Here is a 21,033-nt window from a genome sequence, read left to right as displayed (position 1 = left end):
CAGACCTATAAACTACTCTGGAAAGGTTTGAGTATAGTGGATTTTATTAGAACCTTTAAACAACCTGGTATAAGTTCTAGTCTTTCTGGAAGTTTCCCTTTAATGAGACATGAGTTATTGGTTAACTTAAGGTGAGTTGACCTAGCTGAAAATAATCAGAGAAATTCCAAGATGTCGCTTAAAATGACCTCAGGTGCCAGACCCTTCTGGATAGAGCATCTGCTCACTAAGTTGGCCATCAAGCATCCACAATTACATTTTTTTCCTTACTGTAGAGAAAGCAAAGAGGAGAGGGAGAGCTGTTCTTCAGACACAGCATCCCAGCACTGAGCTCAGGAAAGTGATGGACTGGAAAATCTTCCTCTCGTTCTGTCAAAACAGCCCCCGGGCCTCGGTTGTTTTGGAGCGTGCATCCTGCTGGAGCCACACGCAGTTAACCCTGCCAGGCCAGTGCATGCTCTCCCCTCTGTGCAGGGCTGGGAAAGTGCTCACATCTGCTCACATCTGCTCCTCTGTGCCTGAGGCTTCCAGAGGGCCTCTGGCAGCGGGCATGTCTTCTGTGGCACATCACTGCCATGTTCATGCACACCTATGCTCTTCCATTTCCTTTTCCCTTTGTTGAATTCCAGCCCTGGAGGGTAAATTGTTATTGTATAACCTGTATGGGAGAAATAAAAAAAAAAAAACCAAAACTGTGTGCCAGTGGTTTCTGTCAGGGTACAGGGGATATATTAAATGTGATCTGGTTTGTTGGTAGCTTTGTCAGCGCCTCAGTAAATACTGACTCTGTGTTCAGAGTCAGAAGAGTCTTTTAATTCCTCTTGGAATCTGTAATGTTTTCAGATTGTTGAGAATTTGAGCTATGTGGCTTTGTTGTTTTTCTTGTCTTTTGCTCTCGATTATATCCCCACTCCTCTTGAATATCCCCCCACTCAGAATTTGGTTTCCTCTGGGATGTGTGGCACCCTGACAGGTTATGGAAGGGACAACAACACTGGCTGATCTCAGCATGTATAAAACACTTGATTCTACTAATTTTCTGATTTAGGAAGGAATTTTAAAGAGGAATTGTGTCTAATATGGAAGCCAATGTTGAAATTATTCCAATAATCCAATAAACTGTGTAGAAGACATGTATATAATTGCTTAGAGGTTAAAAGATTGAGATGTTATGAGTTTGGAGAGTTAGGAAGAGTGTGACAAAGTAAGGTTAAGTTTAGGAAATGATGCCAGAGGTCTTTCCCTTAGTCAGTAAATTCTTGGGTGTCTTTGAGTCCCGTATGGGACCACCAAGGGGTGTCCTTACCTCTGAGCTTCTATAGTCTGAATGATGGAGGCTGATTTCCAGAGCCATTTTACAGAAAGCTGCCCCAGAAACACCATTAAACAAATAACTCATTGCCTAGTCCAGGCAGCTCCTTCAGTACTTATCTCAAACTGGAAGACCTGTCTTGGGTTGGGAGCATCTATCTCATTCCAGAAATTGGAGGTCTTCTCCTTCAGTCTGGAACACCTTGAGAACCTAAAGAGACCACTGATGTCCCCCTCCTGTTTCCTGAGATGCTAAAAACCCCAATTGAAACAACTGAAATGACTTATAAAAGAAATCCCATTTATCTTGAAAGGCAAGTGTAATTGAAAGACTGATGGGTGAACTCCCAGGTACCTTTACACTTCATAGAGTCAATATTTGTTCTTTCTCCATTTATAACCCCATTACTCTCTCTAGGTGGGCAGGAGATTTCAAGGGAGACCATTTGTTTTTCTTGATTAATGCATTAATGCTGGTGGTTTGTCATAGTAAATGATATCTACTATCTCAACCTCTGTATGCAGGAGGTAGTAAAAAATTTATTATCAAATTGCTCAAAGTCTTGGCTTCTCATTATTTTTAATAAAACAAATCAACTTCTGCTCTTCATTATTAAATGATTAGTGACTAACCTGAAGAGAAAATGTCTCTTATATCCTTTGTTTTGCAAAAGCCCTTTAGAAATCATAATGTTATTTTCCACTGCACTGGCTCAGCTGTGTGCCATAGTATTGTGTGGAAATAGATGGGAGAGAGAAACTTCTGCTTTGTCTTATGTCTTACTTTGCTTCCCTCTGGACTCACAGCAGGGCTTTCACCAGAGAACTGGGCTTTACAAGCTTTGAGTCTCTGCCTCATCCACCACAGAAGCAGCAGCAGCTCTGGACACTGGCTTCCTAAACCAGCTGAAGAAACTCTCAGCTCTCCTGGTTATTCACAGCACCATCTGGGGCAATCTTCTTTGGGTGAAAATTAAACTGCCTCAAATCAGACTCTTTAATGGACAAAGCTGCTTTTCCTCTACTGTCAGAAGGTTCATTTTACAGAAGGAGAATTAGGTGGAGATGAGCTTGTGTGTTGTGTCAGGATAGCTTCAGTGAACTAAAAAAATTGTTTTACCTTTCACTGTGGGAAAGGAAAAGGGATTTTGATTAGTTATGCATGTCCAAGATGGGGTTAGCAAATGAAGTAAGAAATTACCTGCAGTGTAGTAATAAGTAGAAGAGATTCTCCATGGACACCAGTTCCTGAGATTTAGAACAACCAGGGAAGGGTTGTGCATGAAACAGCTCCCAGGGGATAAGTGCAGGACAGGGCAGAGCACAGCACCAGTGGTGGGCAGGGTAAGGCTGGGAGGATGATTCTGGCTTGATTGATCTTCACAAGGGGATAGTCCAGCAAAAACTGAAAACGTTTTGGAATCTAAATGGTCTCTAGCTTCTTTTTACCTCTGCTGAGGTGTTTCTGAGGCAAGTTACTTGTGTTAGAAAAGCCATTTATTATACTTATTTTATGCAGTCTCTGGATGCACGCAACCACTAAGCTATGCCCATACACACCGCTCTGCTGTCCATCATGGTTGTCAGTCCAGGCAATGCCCAGCCTGGTGAGCTCTGACATTTGCAAATCTCTTGTAAAAAAGCTGTAAAAACCTGCAAAGTTTCCTTCCTTCCTCTGTATCCTTTCTAGCTGGTCTGGTGAGCAGCATTACTGTGTTAGGTATCAGCGATGTGTGAGCCAGGAGCCCAGAGACAACGACTGCAGCCAAATTTCAGTATGAGCTTTCTGCAGTGGGAAGCATCTCTTGCTCTAGAAGCAAGTTAACCGGAGTTCCCTAATGCTCGTGTTGTGGCTACAGAGTGTGGAGATTAGTCTGTCTTGGACTTCAATGCCCTTGTAAATTCCTTGGGTTGTTTTGGATGACATAGTCCAGTGCTATTTGCACTGCCTAGCACACCTGGACTTTGTCACTGGATAGTCTCTTGGGACCACTGTGAAAAAAATACCTGGTGATATTATTGGCCTAAGTACTAAAATGCATGTGAAAGCATATGGTTACTCTTGAAATAGCCCTCTCAAATGGAAAAGATTTAAAAGAGGAAAGGAAAATGTATGTTTAAGTACATGTTAAATGAGAACATGAACCTGTTCTTCTTGCAAATGGTAGATGTAGTCCATTGTTGAATTTGCACTGATGCCAGTGAAATTACACTTGGGATTAATTTTCCCCATTCAGCAGAAAAGCATTTCCTCTGATTCCCTTTGATTTCTAACCAGTTTGTGATCTGTGAGCCAGAGTTTTTTTCTGTAATTTGCTGCCTGTCCAAAACCAAGGGAAATACCCTCTGCTCCAAGGCAATGATAAATCTGAGGTGAAAGATGACCTGAGTTATGCTGGAACCAGGGAAGCCAATGAGGTTTTTTCATTGACTTCTCCAGATCAAAATTAAGCACAGTCCATGCTGAATGCTCCTGAAGGAATGGTCTGTCCTGCTGATCACTGTAAATAGGTGGGAGCACAAACTCATAGCAATCTGGGCTGTAGCTGTGCTGGAGTCTGAAGAGTGCAGGATGCCCTGCCATTCCTGGGCAGCTCTAATCAGGCTTGCCAGAGTAGCAGAAGATGCTGTAGCACTGGCAGACAGTCTGCTCTGGGGTTATTTTTTCACTTCTCAGCACATGCCACTGTGTCTTCATCAAGGACATGACAAACTCTTGAAACACTGTTGGGTCTCTTAGAACATATAATCCATTTGTGGTCATGCTATCAAACTCCAAAACATGATTCTTTCCTGCCTGTTGGGAATGGCCAAAGTTCTTGCCAACTCCCAAGCCATGCTCAGAAATGTTCTACATGCCAGGTGGCCTGGATGAAATGTGAACCAAGGACTGGTCCAAAATGTGAGTGGCAGTGCCTGTGTTCAGTCTCTTATGTGGTTCAGACTATTAGTATAGAGGTGGATTTTATGAAAAGGCATTGTGACAATGCTTGGAGACAATCCTTTTTGTGGGAAAGGTCTCTGGCAACAAAAATGGCTTTTCCAGTGTAAGTTATAGCAGTAGTTTACATCAGGATGGGCTGTGTGTAGAGGATGTGTACACATGAGGGAGAGAAGAACCTGGGGAATGCTGAAGGACTCTTGTGTTGTCCTGCATGCTACTGCCTTTGCATGCCCTCAGAGCAGAGTACAGAGGTTTGTGATAAATGCCCATGGTATAATTTTAAGGATGAGTGTTGAAATTATTCCTTTGTTTTAATCAAATAACATCATAGCATGTTACTCCCACTGGACAGTCTGAGAACTTCTAGACAAGTTAATCTGAGAAAAAAATCTGCTTCCTCTGGAAGTAAAGGACAATATAAATTATTTGTGAGGGTAGCTAGTAAAACAGGAAAAACAAAAAGGAAGAACCTAGTGGAGATCCAGATTAGCAGGGGTCTGTAACCTGAAGTGACTCATGCCTACATAGCATCAGGATTGAGACAATTCTCCCTTGATTATCATAGGTGAGATAATAGGAAAAATGTACTGCTGCTCGCATTGAACCAGCTGGGATGTCTCTCCTCTTCAAAGCCAAGACCAATGAGGTCAGAGATAGATATCTTCAGGTGACAAATTCAGCCTCTCATCTAAGAAGCAATTCCAGAGAGCTATTGAATATATTAAAGGAAAGATAGTGGTGTAAAATAGTAAAGCCAGCACCTACCATCATCCAATTAATGGAGAAATCTACCCAGTAAAGCTGTTAGAAGAGGACTTATGAGTCAGGTCAAGTGGAGATCAGTTTCATTTTACAGATATGAGAAGGCAGTACAGGTCCTGAACATCTCAGTGAACTTGTGTCTATAAAACTTTATGTGACTAGCAGTATAGTACCAAGATCAAGATGACTCCAGATTCCTGTAGTTCTAATATAGTGATTAACATCCTGTGCACAAGGTACCAACTAAACCAAATGGGATATGCTGATCCCAGAAAAATCACCAAATTACACAGTCTCCTCTAACATTGAACATGGAATCATTAGAATAAAGAGAATGCCAACTGAAAGAGGTTCAACACCAGTTACTTGGTGAGACATGAGGAGAAAGTTTTCAGCTTTGTTGTAGATAACTTTGTAGTCTTCAGATATTTTACTTTTGACATTTTCATGCATTGGAGGATTTTGCACCACTTTGTTCAGTGTTTCCTAATGTTTCAGTGGGATGAGTGCATCACTTGGGGCTTTTACTCTGCACAGAATTTGGCTGAAGCATTACCCCCTCTTGAAACCTTTCCCAGTATGGAGCAAAGTTTTCCAGGTTTTATGTTCGTTTTGTAAACTGAAGTGATTGAGTGACACAAAATGTGAAAACTTCAAAGGTTTTTGAGTTTGAATATTCTGCACAGCTGTTATTTAGCATGGAATATGGATTTTACTTGTGAGATACTTGGTGTTGTATTGCAAAACTGCATTATGTGAAGTCCTCCACCTTCAAATTGATGAAAGCAATCAGTGCTTACTTCCATGAGTAACACCATCTGTTTGCATAAGACACTCTTAGGGAAAAGATTAAGAAAAAAAGAAAACAAAGAGCTGTACTCTGCTGGAAAACTTTGCTATTTTATATTGAAACTCTGACCACCCAGTTTACATTTCTTTCTGTAGGTATAAATGCACATATACTTTGTTATTAATTTACATTCATTAGAAGGAATGTGGCCAAGTGGAAAGAGCTCTGGCTGGACTTAAAAAGTATTTAATATTTTCTTATCTCTGTCAATTTCCCCTGGCTGACATTGAAAAAGTATTGACCTCAAACATATGACTGTTCTTTGTCCATGTGTGAAATGGCAGAATGCAACAGGGCTGTTTGGAGAGTGCTTTGAGACTTTATGGAAAAAACAGTAAGACGTGAGTAATGTTACTAAGGATAGAAAGAAAGGGTAGTTTTAGAAAATTTGTACTTATAAATCTGCTTGTGACTGTGTAAAAAAACAGGACTCCAATCCTACATCTGGTTCTCTGGCTGAGATCTATTCCTGGTCCAATTCTTCTACTGGCCAGCCTTTGGCTGTTGATGGTTTAATCAGCAAGGAAGAGGTTAATGGTACTGGGTCAGTAAAAAATAGGAAAACATTACCAAAAATCAGCCCTGGAAGGAAACAAGACCAGCACAAACAGCATTAAACGGGGAATCATCCTAACTGGGTCCATTCCTACCACTTATGAATTGAGTAATGCTGGGGTCACAAAACTGAATGACAAATTACTTCCTTTCTCACTGCCTTAGTTTCCCCAGTTGCAGTTGTACTTAACTGTACTTTGGGAATTTACATGAATGTTTCAGCTATTATAGTTTTATGTGCATCAGGAGAAGGAGAGGATCTACAAGAGGAGTGTGGGAGGAGAGAAAAATGCACTTAAGTAACAGTCTAAAAGGAGGACTGAGGTACAGTTGTTAAACATCTTAGACTTGGTGAGACTTTTCCACAGTTAATCTGTGGAGGGAAAGAGAGCAAGTATCATTCCTCCAAGCTAAGATGTAATGCTGGACTGCATCAGAACTGGCCTATTCCCACTTCTGAGTGGCTTCAGGGGCAAGGGATCCAAGAGAATGTATATCATTGTATGTGTTATTATCTATCCCCAGAGACGTATTTGAGGGCATGGATGGATTTCAAGGGCTGTTACTCCTAAAAGTAAAGTTCCATTTTGGTGTTGCCTTGATTCATGTTTATCCCATGAGACTGTCCATGACAGACATCCTTTATCTGTGCTGTGCTGGGGCAGGTGGCTTCTTTGCCTTGCAAACACAGCTGATGTTCCCATATACCCCAGGGAATAAGGGCATTATGGAGATGGGCTTTAACTGAATTGTCTGTTTCTCAAAGGCCAATTTTTCTTTTATTTTTTTCCTATTGTTCTTTTTGGCAAGAGTTGCTTTCTTCTTTACTTTTGGAAGGCATCTGTACAGACTTACTGAAAAAAACTCCCTCAGAGGACAACACCCTCCTCTTTGGTTTGACTTTATTTGCAATAACCTAAAGGGCTGCTCAAGCACACTGCCCATGTTTAGCCTTAAACCCTTTGTCACCAGAAGTTTTTTTTTTTTTTTCTTCCACATATTCTGAGTCAGTCAAACCTAATTACCCTTTAATCAGTAAAATCAACACCTGCTAACAGGGTGGGCTCTTTTCAGCAAATAGTGCTTCCTTTTTCCAGAGGCTGATAGATTTCCAGGGGTCCTATTGTTTCTTTGTCTTGCTCATAAGGAGCTCTGACTGATAATCTGGTAATGGGTATGGTTATCTCATGCCTGTAAGACAGCACTGGTGAATCTTCCTCTTGGCAAGGGCAGCAGAACTAGGTGAGACAAGAATTATACATAGATGCCAGGAGTCAAATCTCCTGGTATTTTCTCTTTAAAACTTAGGTCAGTCCAGGAAAAAATATAGGTCAGAGAGGTTTGGCAGGAGAGATTAAAGTATCAGGTGAAATAAAGAGCAAGGCAGCCTGTAGAAGTTCCTTGGTTTTTTTATCTTAAGCAGCCCTTTGCAAAAAAAGTAAGGGGGCAGAATTGTCTGCAGAGAAAAGGGACTGGGGCTGGATTGTACAGAGCCTCTTGGACCTCAGGCTGTGTCTGTGCTGTTAGGGCAGCCCAGTCACCACTGTCCTTGAGGAGACTCATCTGCAGCTTCACTGGAGACCCTCAGGGTGTGAAGAGATGCTGTGGGAAGGAGGTGCTTTGGTGCATATCAGGCCAGAGAAGGCTCTTGTTCCTGTGGTCATGGACAGGATTTGAGCTTAAACTCCAGATTTAGCACTCTGCTCTCATCCTCTGTATGGCTGTTTGGAACTTGAGCAAGTGGCCATGTGGGCAGAAAGCAAAGGGGGCCACGGGACTTACAGCTCCCCTTGGGATCTGCTTCTAGAATGCAGACCATCCCAGGACAGGCTTCTGGTAGAAAAAATTACTCTGGTATTCATGGCAGCACTCTTGAAAATGTCTTCCATATATAATCAGGCAGCCTGTCTGATATTCATCTGAGAACAGCTGAAATATTAGAAATTTCAGAATAAGAAACACTTTACAAGTTCACTCAACTCTGAAAAAAACCCGGAGCCCTCTGTGCTGAAGCTTCTTACTCTTGTTTTTAGCTTTAAAATCCATGTTTTTGGAGAGTTTCACTTAATTCAATATGGATGAACTGGACAGAGGAGTAAAAACCACTTGTGGTTTTCCTTGGATGTTTCCAGTGAGGTTATTTTTGATGGATAGCTGCTGCAGCTTTGTTCAGCAGCTGTGTGTGAGCCTGGCCCCATGGCTGCCCTCCTTGGCAGCCCCACACAGTGCAGTTCCTTAGTTTAAATATATTGATATAGAGGCTGCTAAATGTCTGATGTTGGCTTTGCCTGTGAAATACATCCTCCTTTCTCTGCACCAACATTCAGCTTCCGCCCTAGCCTGGATATGTGGGATATGGCCAATATTTACATGCAAACATATGCCTGAACTGCAGCTAAGGCTGGTGACCAAAGCCCAGGACCTCCTTCCTTTACCCAGGGACAAGAGTCCACCCATCTATCTGTGTCCCCAGCTCTTAGCTCTTTCAAATTAACATGACTGGCTTGATGCTGCCAGGATATGGATGAAAATCAGGCAGGATCAAATACTGGATGTGCTTCCAGGTGAGCTGGAGCTTTCCTTTAACTCTGCAGGGTGAGCAGTGCTCAGTGAACGTCTAGGGCCATCCTAGTTGGAGGTTAAAGTAATTACTATGGAAGGAGCCAGGACTACTGGCTCTCAAGGTTGGATGGGGCTTGGAGCAACCTGGTTTAGTGAAGGTGTCCCTGCCCATGGTAGAGAGGTTGGAGTTAGATGTCTATAAAGTCCCTTCCAACCCAAACCATCCATGATCCTATGAAAAGCACAGGTCTGGATCTGCTGAATCACTGGATCTCTGTTGAGTTTGATGGAGGAGAGAGGGGTCCAGTGGGTTAGAGGGAGCCTGGCTTGGCTTTCTGCTGTCAAAAGAAAGGAGAGTTTTATATGTGTGGCTGATAGCAGTCCCAGTCCTGCAATGAGGTCCAGGAGGGTTTGATCCCTGGGCCTGTGCAAAGGCTCCTCCATGGTAGGATCACTCTCAACAGGGGACACAGAATTTTCCTGTCACCAGTTTGGCAGGGCACAGCTGCTCACACTGATTTCAGCAGCATCTACAAATACTCGTCATACCAGAAATCCGTGTGAATTCAGGTGCTTTGTTTTGGGCTCCCTCCTTTGAAAACTCGGCTCATCCTTCTGTCTGTCTGCACCAGAGAGACAAGAGCCCTGCATATCTAATCCAGCAATGGCCTCGGGGCACCCCTTTCCCCGACTGGCCCCCAGCAACTCGCAGTGCCACAGCTGGACAGCTGCACAGCAGTCTGCAGGAAATTTGTGCGAATAGATGGCTTTTAGGACCCTGGGAACTCCGCCAAGGCTCAGGTAGGTCTGCCTCATTCGTCAGCCGGGATTCATTCACTCCCAGGGATGTGTGTGTGTGTGTGTGTGCCGAGCGCTTTTCCTTCCCCGCCGCTGGCTGCGAGCCTTCCAAGCAATGGGACTGACGCTGTTCTCCGGGCAATGAGGAGAGCTGGGCAAGGGCAGGAACCGCTTTCCTTTCCTCTGGAAGAAAACAAGCCGTGAGGACAGCTAAGGATGTGCTGCCCAGATGTGTTTCCCACCTCCACCTTCCTCCTAGGACTCATGTGCTTGACAGCTTTCAGCAACTTTGCCAAGACTTCTGCAGACTTCTCAGGTAGGGAGAAGCGCCGATCCTTCCGTGTGCTGCTCATGCACGGAGCTCTTATTCCAGTGCTCCGGAGCAGCTCAGGGAAAGGGGATGTGAGCAGATCTGGGATAGTTATGTGGGAAGTAATTTTAATCTTTTAAAAATAGACCAAAAATGAAAAGTGTCTTCTGTAAGAGGAGTTTGAGTTTCTTAAAAGCCTTTCTCAATAATTAGCAAACCTATTTCAAAAGAGTCAGTCTAACTTTGGCAACAAGAAAATCAATAGTGTTAACTTCTGTAAGTTTGTAGCAGGAATGGTATTAACCTGTATAAATTTTTAGCAGATTTTGTGCTGTGTTTCTCATAGGAGTGAAAAGAGGTGGACTAGGAGACTGGGACAGTTTAGTATGTAAATTAAAGCTAACATAGCAAGTCTAAATTATTTTGTAGTGGGCCAGATTCCCTCCTCTAAACATACAGGTCCTGATTGTTGCAAAAACCCCCTGAGCTGAGATAAAGGAGGTATATGCACAGAACAAATTACATTCTGTGTTTTCATAAACTGAAAGAAGTGTCTCATTTATTAATATTTTCTGAATCTAAAAATCTCTTTTTTATTAATATTTTCTGAATCTAAAAATGTTGATAGCATTTATTTTGAGTTGTACATGGCAGGTACAATACCTAGCACTTTCAAAGTCTGGAATTCCATGTAAGTTTTATAACTCTATAGCTGCATTAGTTGCTTTAAAAGTAAGTTTCTCTTTCTGTTCTTTGTGGATATGCATGTGGATCTGAGAAAACATAACAGATTTCATTTTACAACTCAGCAGGGCTGATAAGTTTGCTTGGGAGTGCCCAGTGAGGGCCACTTTTCTTTTAGGATGTTTGTTCTAATTTTGGGTCTTAGTGTGAAGAACTAGCCTGGCATACTCTTTAGGGGTGTTTTGCAAAACTCTTGTAGTGGATAAGAGCTGCCAATTATAGTTGTCTGATGAAAAAGTGTCATTTGCAAGGGTTGAACCTCACTGGACTTGGGTTTCAACATATCCCAGCACTGCTGCTCGCTGCCTGGGAGTGCATGTGTCTGTGTGCTGTGAGAAATTTGTGTTAGAAAGGAGGAGCTTGTGGTGGAGGGTGGGGGAAAGAAGATGTACGGTGCTGGAAGTCTTAATGTGAATTGAAGGGGGCTGGCTTGCCTGTGATTCAGTCTCTTTTGGGGGCACATCAGTCCTGGGGGCTTCCATTCAAGGCAGATCTGCCTCTGAATGGAAAGGACTGAAGCATTTCCTTGTTTCTGGTGTGCTTTTATCCTTTTCTTGGCACTGAGCTTTCTCTGTGCTCCAGCTTGCAAGCAAGTTGATGCAGAAGGGGTGCATAGAGCAGGCATGATGGGAGCAAAAGCTGCAATGGGGAAAGAAGTTGTTTTTCTGAAATGTAGATAAAGTTTTCCCAGCCAGACCAAATTGCCAAGCGTTAAAATGTGTACAGGTGTCCCAGGGCAAAGGTGCTTTACATTGTGTTTGTACAACATAGCTGGAGCAGTGGAAGGAAATTTGATAGGCTTCAGTGGTGCTGGCAGGGGGACCAGATGCTATTCTTTTAAAAAATGGATAAGAATGTTGCTGATAACAAATGTTTTCTGTAGCATCCAACTGAACTCTCATACTTTGGGAGAAGAAAGGTGGCTTGTATCCCTGCATATGTGTATGGCAAGACTGTACTCTGAAGCAGGGTCTGTAATCCCAGCAGCACAAGGTCTCATGAGTTTCCATAACTGTTGAAACCTTCTGCCAGGTCCAACCTATGTTTTCTGATAGCAGGCTTGGCAAATGTCCCCAGTCTTGTTGGACTGACTGTACCTTGCAGGACAGGAAACATGATTTGCTGCAGGAAAGGGCTGTACCCAGAAGAGTGTAGCAGCTCAAATACAGTTTTGTAAGCTCAAGAGCTGAGTACCCACAAGATGATAGGGGGTAGGAAAAGGTACAGTATTTCCCAAATCACACCTTATGCTTTCCCAGCACATACTGCACTGACCCCATTCACCTCTCTCCAATGCATGAGGGTTTGCACCATGTGCCTCTCTGAAGGAGCAGCGGCCCAGGTAACTCTTCCTACCTGATGGAGCATCTTGTTTGTCACTGTTATCCCTATAAGTGAATTGTCAGCTGGCTTAAGAAAGGGAAGGGGGGCAACTTTATAACATTATTCAACTGTAATTGTTTCTGGCCTGTTATACACTTTTCTATACTTCAGCATGTTCTGAATTCTTCTCTGGCATGACTGGAGTTGAGCAGGTGAACATCTTTGGGGACAACTTACAGCTTTACTGTATGCTATCTCACCTAGAGGTGGTGCATCCAGAATATAAATTGTTTGCACCCCAGGGAGATGAGTGGATTTCTACTGGGTATTACTGCTGAGGAATGTAAGGCTTGCTGTGGTCCCACAGAGTTTTCTGCAGCAGTTGGTGCTGCAGGGAGATGACACAACTCTTTGGGATGTAAAGACTTTTCCAGCTTGCAAATGAATAGCAGTGCAGTTCAGAGACAGCAGCTGATGCTCTTTGGGGAAGAATGGGGGTTTAAAACACAGTCCTGTAGACCTTGTGTAGCAGCAAAACCTCTCTGGCTTCTCAGCTTAGTTTGCCTCAGCATTACCAAGGAGGTGCTGCTGTTTGTAATAGGTCATGGCTGTGTGGTGGTGGCCAGAGTGTGTGGATCCAGCCCTGGAAGGAAAGCTCAGGGACAGCCACTCTTGAGCTCTAAGCAGATCATAAGTCAGAATCATTGACCTGACTCTCATGCTGCAACTCTGCAATAGGGCTGGATAAAAGACTTACCAAGAACTTCAAACCCAACCACATCCCACTGCTCCCAGTACTCTCCACTGGCTGCGTCTTCAAGGGATGTGTCTCTCAGCTGCAGGAAAATTTCATTTTTATGTAGGTCATGGCAAGGCACACCCTGAGAAGGTGCCCAGAGATGTGGTTAACTGAGTCTCAGGTCTCACAAGAGAGCAGGGCTGGTGGGGATTTCTAACCCCTGAGCACACAGTCTCACACTGGGGCTCCATCCCTCCTGTTTGAACAGCTCAAATGCCACAATGTGAACATGAGCAGTGTGTGTCCTGCTGGGGACTGGTGCAATCTGAGATGTAAGAATTCAAATTCCTTTTAAGTGAAGTATTTGAACTATGTGAAGAGTTTTGAAGTTTTCTTTAATAGTTCTTTAAACATTGATGTTTGTAGCGGGATGTGGGGGGTAGGAAGCAGATCCTGAGGGAGAAAGTGGATTTATCAGGCACTTTGCAGCCACTTCTTAAGAAGACCTGGACTTTTTCTCTGTGGCTGCTTGTAGGATGAACTCTTGATTTAGTCTCATTCTGTTATCTGTTGTGCTCAGGACTGTATCAAGGCTTAGAACCTGCTGTCTTGATGTGTTAAAGGTTAAAGGTGATACTAATGTTAAAGGTGATACTTGAGGATTGTGATGAGGTGTGGGGTAAGAATCTGATCATTAGCTGTAAACCTCTAGTCCTAATCTCCGTAGCAGCAATGAATTCTCAAAAATCATTGCTTTTTGATAAAACCTGACCTTTGTTTTAGGCCCTTTCTAATTTTAGTCAAGAGTCCAAGACACAGCAATGCCCTTGTTCCTGCTAGGGGAAGATATGCCATAGCTCCTCTGCATGGGCTCTGGGAGGCAGTGATCCATGTGCAGTGCAAGGCCTTGCTCAGAGGGACAGGGTTAATGAAAATGGGGCCAAAAGTAGGCTTTGGTGCTAACTTTAAATGCAGGCATTGAAAGCTTAGTCAACAGCTATTATATCCTGTGTGCTCTCTCTGCTCAGCCATGATGTGCCTGTCTCTGAAGCTAAGTCATGCAAACACATGTGGAATTTCACTCTGCTCACTGCTGCCGAGGTGACCATTTAACTTCCAGCTGCATACCTGCAAGGAATTAAACTTGTTATCATGCTGTGCTCTGATTCTCCAAAAGGATTTTCCCATTTGTGAGCTGATTTCAGGCATGTTGGGCAGAAGGGTGGTGGCATCAGATCTATGGGATTGCCACAAGTTTCATGTTAATGGAGACAGGTCCCTCCACTACTGTTGGAAAGGGTTGTGAACTCAAGAATTTACAGACATCAGAGAATCCACTGCAAGGACCTAAGCCAAAAACGTAGGTTTCTAGGCATGGAAACAGCTGGGCTGGGAGCTCGTGCCTTTTCTGACACAGGAGAACTCAGCTGAAAGAAAACCCAGCCCTGGTAGTGTTGCTCCCCATGGGCCTGCTTTAATGTTTATGTTCTTTGCATTAGATTTTGGCACAAGCTGGATGTGAGAAGCACTTTGCTTAAGGGAGCTGATCTGGCATTGAGCCAGATGAATACTGGTAACTCCCATCCACACCCTGCAGGTGAGCCATGGGTAGCTTTTGGAACCTCTCCCTGGAGGCCTGTCTTGGTTTTGAAAGCATAAAGATTTTTGTTGTTGCTGTTATTACTGTTGGTGGTGATTGGTTGTGTGTTTTTTTTTTTTTTCTTTTCCCCAAGAATATCAGGTTTCAAGTGAAAGCTGCTTTTGCCACCTCCCTGCTAATTGGCTCAGTGTGTTTGTTTGAGTGATGAGGGCTGGAGTTGGGGAGGGAAAAGCACTTCTCCCTGATTGCATTTAATCAGTCCATAATAAAGGCAATTTGTTTGACAACTCCATTCACCAAATTATCACCAAAATATCCATGCTAACAGCTTCTGAATGCCTAATAGCCCTGAAAGGGTCTGTGGTGTCAAGGGGCATCCAGGATTTCCACGTGTTGAAGGTTTCAGGCTGTAAAAGAGGGCATTTTCAAGAGAAAGGCAGATACACCATCACACTGAAAAAGAAATTGTAACTCAGTAATGAGGGTTGAGTTTTTGACCCCAGGGGCAAACAGATACGATTTAGACTTTCATTAAAGACTGGGCTATGTCCAGGCCACCTCCATACCTTGTCTTGGGGAAGGGCTCTGAGTGATGAGGTAGGATGGACCTCAGGTTGCTGCTTAGAGAGGTCTCTGCCCCAGGTGATCTTTTCCTTCTCAGCTGGAGGAAATGTACAATTCCATCCATCCCAGCTGCCTGGACTGCAGCTTGGTTTACTGAGGAAAAACTGCCTGTGCTGGTGTAGAGAAATTCTCCTTCGCAGAGCTGACAAAATCCAAAACCTCATCAAAGGTGGTTTTAAACCACTTGGCCTCGTCTGATAACATTCTGGAGATGTGGCTGCATGGAGCAGGAGCTGTATCTGGGAGCCATGGCTGAGGGGTTCTCACAGGGGAAGCTGCAACTGGGGCTTGTGTCACATATGTCTGTTTGCCAGTGGAAAAGAGTCTAAGACCTCAGAGAGCTGTGAGGTTTCCTGGAGGAGGAAATCACTAGGAGTTTGAGTGGGTATCGAGTGCCAGATCTGCTGCTCTTGGCAGAGCAGGAAAAGAATCTGGGGCTATTTTGGTGCCTGAGACAGTTGTTCTGGTTTATCAGTGGGGATCTAGCTTTATGGTATGAACAAAACCATGTTACCAAGACCAAATGCCATTTTAAGCAAAGATACAAGTTTCTGTCCACCTCTGTATGGAGGCATGTTCCAGAAAACACTGTGGATTTCCCAACAGTTGTGATGAAAATGCTGTGAGGGAGGACTCTGTGCCTGCTGACTATAAAAATATCCAGCATTTATTTTTCCTGACAGCTAAGGGGACCAAATAGAGCTGCAGGATGACAAACACGTGTTTCCAATTCCTTGTGTTTGTGGTCCTGGGCGGTCACCAGGGGCACTGCTGTTACTGCTGCAAAAACACAGCTGCTGGTTGGTGTTTGTGGAACCAGGGAAAGGAGACACGGTCTGGGAGGGATGGATGGGGCTGCTCTGGGTGCCAGGATGTCTCATGAGGGGTCTGTGTGAAACCTCATGTGGGCAATGACTTCAAGCTCAAGAGCCATATGTGTGCATCTGGCTCCTGTCACATGGAAATCCACTGGTTTAGCCATCACAGCTGTCAGCAAGAGCCAAGGGACCTCAGGGATCCCAACATCTGTGTGATGACTGGCAATATTTATATTGTATCTACTAATTGCAGGGGCCCAGAAAATGATGAAGACTTTTGTTAGTACCAGGAACACTTTATTTAATTAGCAGTATTAACAAAAAAAAAAAAAAAAAAAAAAAAAAAAAAAAAAAAATCTACAGTGGTGATTTTAATAACTTAATAACTTCAAAGTATCCCAGTATCCCACTAGATGCACAATTTGAGGAAATTGTCCTTGCAACATTCATTCTATGTATGTGTGTTATCAGGGATATAAGATACAAATGCTGCAGAATTAAAGAAAGCAACTGTTTCTACCCTCAGGGAAAAATTTTCTATGACTTAAGGCACTGTGAAAGCAGATTTTACATGTCACAAATAGTTTGCTCAATTAAGAATTAAAAGGTGAGAATTTTGACTTATCCTTTTTTCAACTGAGATACTTAGAAGCTAAACTCACAATTAAATCTGGGGGTAGGGAGAATAAGCTTACTCTCTGCAGGAGGAAAAAACCTGTGTATTTACACTTGGCACTCATGCCGATCCTTTTGTTGATGCTAATTTAAACAGGGCCTGAACTCCCAAAGTGCTTGGTGTTCAGAGCTTGGATTGGCCTGTGCTGTGTTTAGGTGGGTGTGCAGTGATTTAGTTGGCCAACACCAGGGTTGTTTACATGTCTTATTTGAAACTGGCTGCTTGTGCTTGGCATGTTTGTGCAGGTATAGATTGAACTTTCTGTTTTCTGTTCCAAAATAGCAATCCCAATCCCAGGGGGACAGACCATTTAAAGCAATTACCCATTTTGTTTTTTTTTTTTTTTGTGCTCTTGTAATTTCTTTATACAGATTGTGTTCCTTGAAAGGTGTGTGACTGCCTGCAGGAACAGACCCAATGTGCCTCTCAAAGTGGTCAAGAGGATTTTTGGTCAGGTTGGTTTGGTACAATACTTCAAGGCTCCTTGTGTCCTTGCTGGTGCTGAGCCTCATTGATCCAGCATTGCTGCTGTCTGGGATTTTTGTGCTCTTTCCAAAAGACAGCCACAGGCCAAAATCTGCTCATCTGTGAGGCAGCTTTGCTGACTTGCCAAGAGCTGTGCAGAATGAACCGAAGCACAGAAATTAATCCCAACTCATTTTCTTGCAGATTAAAACTAGTGTAGGAGTAGTGATTTGGAGCATGTTTAAGAGAGCTGCTTGGGCTACCTGTTATTATTATTTATTTACTTAGCTGCTCTTTTGCCTGAGGATGGATGGAGAGTTGTGACTCTCTCAGCCTGGGTTTAGGCTAATCCAAATGTGCCTGGCCCAGCTCACTGACTGAGGTTATGAACTCATTTGTAGTAATTAAAACTGTGAATGTCTCCTCTTTCAGCATGTGCAGTGCCTGGCTCCCTGAACCCAGTGTGTGTCTTCTCATGCCAGAAACAATGATGAGTTGGTAGTTCTGGGTTGCACAGGAAAATAAATCTTGGCTGAGTCTTTTCAGATATACTCTGTGCTCTTGAATTGTGGTGTCAGTATTGATGGGGCTCCTTTGGATGCTGAGGCTTGCTGTTCAATAATCCCTCTTGGATCCATCTGGATCCCTGCATGAAGATGGAGCAGTGTGTGTGTGTGAGCTGCAGTTTGGCCAAACCTCCAAGTGCTCAGGTGTCAGAAGTGTGTTTGAATGAACAGATGGATGTAGGTGCTGCTGAAGAATTTGCAGTAGATGTTGTCCATGCACTTTAGTTGTGGCAGGCAGGGGAGCTCACATGCCACTGTTGGCAAAGTATCCTTAACAAGGAGGAAGAAAGATTTAAAAGTATATTTAACTTTTAATGTTATATTTAGAGAAGAAGCCTAGAGACCTAGAGGAGATTCATCAGCCATTTACAATAAAAAAACGTCACTGTGTACTTTTGTGCACCAACTTTTGACCTGATATCAGTGCACTATTTGCCAGAAGAGGGATTTTTTCATGCCCCCAGCAGCCCATAAAAGAATCATAATCCTCAGGGTGTGAGAGGGAGTTGACTTCAGGTGAGATACACAAAATCCTTGACAAACTGAGTACCTGATGGTGCTGCTTGTCAAGAAGGGGCCATTCAGACCACCTACTCTGAGACCCCCTGTGTGCTTGTGTTATTTTATTTTCAGCTGCTATCAGATGCCTGTGGTTTTGCTGCTATGATATTATCAACATGTATTGTATCAGTCTCAAGGGTTTAAATTGGGCTTTTACTCCCATTAATAAATATGAAAACAAACACAGCAGTGTGGGGATTTTCTGCTAATGTTTCCTCTGTGATTTCTGTACCATACTGTGGGCTGGTGTTGAAATTAAGGGTGCTCTACAGCAGGTGCAATTTCTGATATTAATTTCCCATGTTTTCTGTATTTTGCAAAGCCTTTTGGCTCATAATATTTTTCCTGAAAGTTATGTTGGACCAAGAGTACAGACACTTAGTGCAATTAAAGTGATAGGTGGTAACTTGAGATCCTATATCTGGGTTATGGATTATTGTTTTGGGCCTCAGTCTTTGGGAAATCTCCTCCCTCTGTGGTCTGTGTGAGGCCTGTACATGCAGTGTTGCTATGGCCCACAGGATGCTATGGGATAAAATTCTGAAGTTTGCTTCAGAAAAAGCTTAGCTTTTGTGTGAAACATTCAAATAACAGTATTATTATTCAAATAAAACATATGGAAGTTAAGAAATGTTAAAATTAAGGTAGTCTTAACTGCTTGAGTCCAGCCCTTTGTGTGTTTATGTTACTCTTTAATGAGAACATTCTTTTTCTCTATTCCTTGGGATTCCTATGTTGTCCAGGGTGCAGAACAGTGGCCTTAAAATAGTTTTATTTATTCTTCCATTCTTTATGGCCCTGGGGCCTTATTTCCTGTATGTTTAATGGTATTTAAATCCTATTATGTTATTTAAACCCTATTCTGCTTGTTAGGAGAGATATACTTACAGGGATGTACTTACCCTTCTGGAAGGAGTCTGGAATGTTACCTGCATTGCACAGCTAAGGATGCAAGGCAGAGAGATTGGCATCAGGAGCTCAAAATGCCCAATATTTCAGAGATTGTTCAGTATCCACCTTCTTCTCCAGGAGCAGCCCCTTATCTATTCTCTTAAGCTGTGATAAGTGGGAAGAAATGTGTGGTACTGAGTACACAGTTCCTTCTCCAATGTTATAATAGCTCGGTGCAAATGGGCTGCACAGGTTAAAATGGACATTTTAGTTGCAAAGTCAAGTGCACATAACTGAGTGTTGTGGGTTAACACCTGCAGGTAGCCAAGCACTACCCAGCTGCTTGCTTGCCTCCACTTCCTATCTCCAAGTAGGACAGAAGAAGAGGGAAGGAAGAGTAAAAGCAAAAACACATGGAATAACATAAAAATAGTGAAAAAGAAGTGGAAGAAATAAAATTAAAAAGCAGAGTAAGTGATGCAAAGGCAATCACTCACTGCCTCTCACAAGCAGACTGATGATCAGTCAGTTCCCAAGCTGATTTACCCCACTCCACTCTGTTTTATTGCTGAACATGACACTACATGGCATGGGATATCTCTTTGCTTGGCTGGGGTCACCTGTCTGACTGTATCCCTCCCAAAATCTTGTGCACCCTACACTATATTCACTGGGAAGGCAGAGTGAGGGACAGAAAAAGTGCTGATGCAGTGAAAAAGATCTTCAGCAATAGCTAAATCATTAATATATTATCAGCACTGTTTTGTTTGTGGACCAAAAGCACAGCGCTGTACAGGCTGCTACAAAAAAAATTAACTCCATCACAGCCAGACACAGTATGATAAGGAAAGGGCAACATTACACCTGTATTTTATGTGCAATATGAGCTGGAGGTTGATATTAAAGGAAACCTTCTGCTGGCAGATATGATCTGAGCCATAAAGTGCAGTTGTGTGAAAGATTTTGTTTTGCATTGTTTTTGTTGTGGTTTCCTTTTTTATCTTTTTTTTTTTTTTTTTTTTTTTTCCTCCTTAGAGCAGTCATGCTTTGAGGGTTACTTTATTTGGGATGAGATCAGAGTTCTTAAAATTGAGTTACAAATTTGGGGTTAGTCCTTGGAACGCATTCTAAAATAACTTTTGAAATGAGTTTTGAAGACATTTCCCCCTCCAAATGTTTTTTTTTTTTTTTTACTTGCTTCTGTCCCTCCATAAAAGAAGAAAGAAAAGTTTGTGTGTCTATTCAAAGGCACAAATAAAGATCCTGCAGTGCAAGTGATATTGCTAAAAATAGATCCTCTGGGATTTGTTCAGTTTATTTCTCTCTGGATTTTTATTGTGTGGATAACCCCTTGGAAACCGAGGCTGTTGATCTGACTGTTACCAAAGCATGTCCCTCTCTTCATGTATCCTTTGTACAGGGGCCACTTCTGTTGTGTTAACACTCTTTGCTTCCTGGTTTATGTGCTCATCTGCATTCCAGCTCAAAGAGGTTAAAGCCCTGTAAAAGTGAGTGGGGCGAGGAAGTGGCTGGCAGTGGATGCAGGCGCGCACATCTGGGACCCACGCTGTGCTCACATGCTCGCCTATTGTTGGCCTCACAATAAAGGAGAGCGCCGGGGTTTTGTTCAGCTAAACAGCTTTGATGGAATGAATTGTAAAGAGAAACGAATGGATGAAGCTTGGCTGTTGTTTGCCATAATGTTCTTTGTTTTAACTGCAATGTGGGGGATGCAGAACTCCCAGAAGAGGATGGCCTCTATAGCAGCCAAGGGGGAGCTGATGGAATGGAGAGGGATGCAGAGAGCCATTCAGCAAGAAGGGGTGAAACATTTTTCTGATTTGGATTTGCTTGTCTTTAGCTGATGGCTCCAGGCTTTCACTTTAGCTTTACTACAGGAGCAGAGACTGCTGTACCAATAAGTTGGACTATAA

The 21,033-nt window shown here is 43.0% G+C and overlaps 1 protein-coding gene across 3 annotated transcripts in view; it reads left to right on the top strand.

Moving 5' to 3' along the window:
- Positions 1-550: 550 nt before the first annotated feature.
- EVA1A (eva-1 homolog A, regulator of programmed cell death) overlaps positions 551-21,033 on the top strand; it is a 210,206-nt gene continuing 189,723 nt past the window's right edge. For 2 of the 3 annotated variants that reach the window (XM_085574459.1, XM_021529805.4), the window contains exon 1: positions 9,821-10,098. In XM_085574459.1, coding sequence (XP_085430585.1) covers positions 9,999-10,098 — 100 coding nt within the window. In that variant the 5' untranslated portion in view covers positions 9,821-9,998. Of the gene's footprint in view, positions 7,665-9,616; positions 9,786-9,820; positions 10,099-21,033 lie in introns of those variants that run through there. The other variant, XM_085574461.1, reaches the window with a different exon arrangement.

This window comes from Lonchura striata, chromosome 3, assembly GCF_050655825.1.
Source record: "Lonchura striata isolate lonStrDom1 chromosome 3, ASM5065582v1, whole genome shotgun sequence".
NCBI lineage: Eukaryota > Metazoa > Chordata > Aves > Passeriformes > Estrildidae > Lonchura > Lonchura striata.
This window is presented reverse-complemented; position numbering and strand designations above follow the sequence as displayed.